The sequence below is a fragment of the Echinops telfairi genome, unplaced genomic scaffold, assembly GCF_000313985.2.
Source record: "Echinops telfairi isolate 266 unplaced genomic scaffold, ASM31398v2 ScPeMD7_8;HRSCAF=38, whole genome shotgun sequence".
In the NCBI taxonomy this organism is placed as follows: Eukaryota; Metazoa; Chordata; class Mammalia; order Afrosoricida; family Tenrecidae; genus Echinops; species Echinops telfairi.
In genome coordinates this window covers 6,603,374-6,605,675 of record NW_022103905.1, presented here as the reverse complement: position 1 = coordinate 6,605,675, position 2,302 = coordinate 6,603,374, and the positions used below count along the sequence as shown (strand labels likewise).

General features: G+C 44.3%; 1 protein-coding gene across 4 annotated transcripts in view; it reads right to left on the bottom strand.

Annotated features, from left to right (window-relative positions):
* SLC12A1 (solute carrier family 12 member 1) overlaps positions 1–2,302 on the bottom strand; it is a 104,635-nt gene that overhangs the window by 63,329 nt on the left and 39,004 nt on the right. For all 4 annotated transcript variants that reach the window (XM_004709417.2, XM_045286453.1, XM_045286454.1 and 1 more), the window contains exon 11: positions 115–266. In XM_004709417.2, coding sequence (XP_004709474.1) covers positions 115–266 — 152 coding nt within the window. The remainder of the gene's footprint in view (positions 1–114; positions 267–2,302) is intronic.

The window sequence follows — 2,302 nt, the reverse complement described above, 5'->3', positions numbered from 1 at the left end:
AACGTCTGCATTCAAATTGAACCATCATCAACCTGTTGTCTCACCGGAAGCGTCATTCCACACGACATTCCGAAACCGAACCCCACAGTAAGAAACCCTTCAAAAGGTTCCAACCTGGAAATTGTTCATCAGCCCATACTGACACGGTTCTTGCTGGCATCTGGAGAAGTCGTAGCCCAGGCTACAGGCGGCAGAGCCATTGCAGTTTGTCCCGGAGATGACGGTGTCGTTGAGACTCCCAGTGGCATCTCGGACCACACAGGCTCCTGCAGCAACAACCACGCACACAAAGTCACTGCTTCAAAACGGTTTCGCTCCCTTAGGGGTTTTTCGGAAAACAGTTTACTGCGAGAATGAATAGGCTCATTTCTTACCCTCTCCCCACAGTAAAATCTTTCTGGGGCATGATGGTAACCGGTGGTTAAGCTCCTCTGAGCTCTGGCCTTGACTAAGCAAGGTTGCTCTGGTCCTTCCACTACCTTAGATAGTGAACCTCCGGGTCTTTGCCTGCCTCTGTGCGAGACATGAGGGCTGGGCCCCTGTTCACTTCTTTAGCTCTCATATTGCCTAGGGTAGTGCCTTTGCCCGTAATATATATTCCATTCATGTTAATTGTTTTTCGAGTGAAAGGATTTATTTTCTCATCTCCAGGTATGGCATTATGAAATTCTAAAATCGAGAGAATTGAGCTCCTGTTTCCAACTAGTGCGGTTACTTGCATCGGTTTGTCTTTATTTTAAATTAACTTAAGTCCATCCTTTATTACCTTAGGTTTCTTTTCTTTCCGCAATTTTTACTTGGAATTGTTTGGGGTTTACATGGCCTATCATCCTTTTTGCATTCAACAGCTTAAACAACGTATCCACCCTGCCAAGGGCGTGCCTGGTTTCCTCTTGTAGTATATGACCTCCCACTGGTAGGGGCTTGTCTTCCCTTTCACCTAGGTTAACACCTGTCTACCCTTGTGTCTTAGTCTGGGTACTTTAGAGAAACAAATCCACAGAAACATGTACAAGAGAGAGTTTTATATAAAAGTTAAGTGTGCATCAAGAAAACATCCTACCCCAGTGCTGCCCAAGCCCACAAGGCCAACATTAACCCATTAACCCATATGTCCAACACCAATCCACAAAATCCTCCTCCATCTCACAAAACACACGCAGTGATGCCGACTGCAGGAGGAAAGCCGAGTCAGTGAATGTGTAAGCATCTCAGTGCTGGCAGGGGTCTCCACATGGCTGCTCCAGCACCCAGGGTTGCATCGGGGTAGGTCCATGCGGCTTCTCCTCAGGGATGTCTTGCAGGAAGTGAGCCTTGCCAGCTAAAGCAGGGAACTGGCTAAGGCAGCTACACCCCGGTGCGACCATCACAAAGCAAGAGACCCAATAACTAGAAAGGCAAGACTCACTGAGCCATTTATCTCTCCACCCTTCAGTTAACCCCACATGTGGTTATCAGTCAGGTTGGCACAATAAACTGCCTCACCTTTCCTAGTCTATTGTTTCACCTGTCCTCCCTTCCTCTCCCATCCTGAAAATCATCAGTCTTTTTCTTTGGGTCTAAAAAATAATTTTTTTTATAGCAGTGGGTCTCATATAATAGTTGTCCTGTTTTATCAGACATCCGTGTTGTGAGGTGTCCCACAGCTTCATCGTTATTCGTTAATGATGTACGGTATTCCACTGTGCGTGTGTGCCAAAGAGCATTTATCTATTCTTCCATCAGTGGGCATTTAGAGCTGGCATCATTTTATAAACCAAGTTATAATTGCAATTTACATAATAACAATTTGTGTATATATAACAACACATTAGTGGTTTAACTAGTAAGAGAAATGCTTGGGGATAAACTATTAAGATTTCCTAAGTAATATTAATGCTAGATAACATTTGATCAAATGCTGATCTCACTTTGTCTATATTCCATCCCTTTTGTATATGGTAAACTATTCTATTCTATTGTGACTACTTTTTAAAATAAATAATCATTTTATTAGGGGCTGATCATCACAATCATCACAACTCATCTCAATCCTTATATACATCATTTGTGTCCAGCACATTAGTACATATGTTGACTTCATCATTCTCAAAACACCCGCTTTCCACTTGAGCTCATTTTCCCCCACCCTCCCCACTCTCCCCTCCCCCTGAACCCTTGATAGTTTACAAATTATATTATTTTATCTTATCTTACCCCATCCCACGTCTCCCTCACCCACTTCTCTGCTGTCCGTCCCCCAGGGAGGAGGCCACATGTAGACCTTGTCCTCTGTTCCCCCTTTCTCCCTCTCCTTCCCTCC